Source organism: Mus caroli, chromosome 4 (assembly GCF_900094665.2).
Source record: "Mus caroli chromosome 4, CAROLI_EIJ_v1.1, whole genome shotgun sequence".
Classification (NCBI taxonomy): Eukaryota; Metazoa; Chordata; class Mammalia; order Rodentia; family Muridae; genus Mus; species Mus caroli.
In genome coordinates, this window is record NC_034573.1 from 125,717,846 (window position 1) to 125,719,490 (window position 1,645).

The 1,645-nt window shown below is 46.2% G+C and overlaps 1 protein-coding gene across 1 annotated transcript in view; it reads right to left on the minus strand.

Moving 5' to 3' along the window:
• Nucleotides 1-1,208: 1,208 nt before the first annotated feature.
• Nucleotides 1,209-1,645, minus strand: part of Rpl11 (ribosomal protein L11) — a 3,623-nt gene continuing 3,186 nt past the window's right edge. The window contains exons 4-5 of the mRNA XM_021161254.2: nucleotides 1,534-1,638; nucleotides 1,209-1,278 (exon numbers count right to left, since the gene is read on the minus strand). Coding sequence (XP_021016913.2) covers nucleotides 1,249-1,278; nucleotides 1,534-1,638 — 135 coding nt within the window. The 3' untranslated portion in view covers nucleotides 1,209-1,248. The remainder of the gene's footprint in view (nucleotides 1,279-1,533; nucleotides 1,639-1,645) is intronic.

Below are 1,645 nucleotides of genomic sequence, written 5' to 3' on the forward strand. Positions count from 1 at the left end.
AAAAAAAAAAGTTGGGCATGGGGCTGGCGAGATGGCTCAATGGGTAAGAGCACTGACTGCTCTTCCAAAGGTTCTGAGTTCAAATCCCAGCAACCACATGGTGGCTCACAACTACCCGTAATGAGATCTGACAGCCTCTTCTGGTGTGTCTGAAGACAGCTACAGTGTACTTACATATATTAATGAAATAAATCTTAAAAAAAAAAAAAAGAAAAAGTTTGGCATGGCCCTGTGTGCCTTTAGCCCCTGAGGAGAGGGGCTTAAAAGGCAGAGGGCCAAGATTCTGTGTCCTGGTGTGACCAAGGAGTTCTTGGACACACCAAAGATAGGACAGCCAGAGATACAAGACCATCTCAAAACTGTTGAAGACACAGATGGAAACAGGCTAAATAAATGGTGGCTTGTGTGGGTTTGCTCCATGGAAGGTAGCAACCTTGATTCTGACAGAACATCACACCAGGACGTGGTGTCCCCATTAGGTTTGGCTGGCAAGAGCCCTTTATGAGTAATGGCAATTAAACTGAATTTAGGTCTCAAGCTCACACAGCAAGCACTGTTACCTACTGTGCCACTTACACAGTCCCCAAAATGATGTCTTTTGATCACTAGCGACAGGATTCTCCACACCAAAACAAGCCAAGTTTTAATGTGTTAAGATTCCATGTACAAAACACACAAAAATATTCAAGTGCTTACATGCCTAATAGTTGTCTAATGATTGCTTCCGTGAAAGAGGAGAAAGATTTGTTCCAGGTCACCATAGCTAATCAAGGGAGGACTAATCCGACAATTTGCCCGCGAGATTTCCTTCCTAACAAGGCCTCCCAACTCTATCATTTTAAATGCAACTCAACTATGAACAAAGTCAATAGTCTTTACCACCACACCAGAAGCTGTGGTCCCTTCACCAAACACCAAGTCACAAAAAAAGGACACCCGCTGCGACTGTGACACTGTCCCAGCTTTTAATTACAACCAAATCCAAACCCTAACCAACCCGATACCCCTCAAAAGCCACTTAAAGGACCTCTGCACCACAGCCCACCCACAGGGCACTCAATGCTCAGTCTCAGCTGCGGGGAGACACTGGAGTCCAGGATGTGGGCTGCTGCTGCCACCAGCAATTCACATCAAGGCTTTCTTTAAGTGCTTGTGGTCCCAGGATCTGAACGAGGCCACACTCCTTTCACAAACACACAACTATAACATGCGTTTCTGAGAAAATTTTATTGGCTTTTTGGATAAAGTTTATTTTCCAGGAAGGATGATCCCATCATACTGAAAGAGAAGAAATTGCATGTTTTCAGAACAAGGTCAGAGCAAGAACTGCAACAAAGACTAATGTCTGAGAATTCTGACATACCTACACTCAAGACCTTTTCAACCACCAACCCTAGGAGCCATTTACCAAAATGCCCAAATACTCCATCTTTATACAAGCTACCCACCAAACCGCACTGTGCTTCAGAGCTCCCACCCCAGCACCAGTCCCCAGCACCAGAGAGCACAACTCCTGTGGGACGGCGGGTTTACCTTCTGCTGGAACCAGCGCATGGCCTCCTCCTTGCTGATTCTGTGTTTGGCCCCAATGCAGCCTGTTCTGCGCTTCTTGTCTGCGATGCTGAACCCTGGCCTACCCAGCACC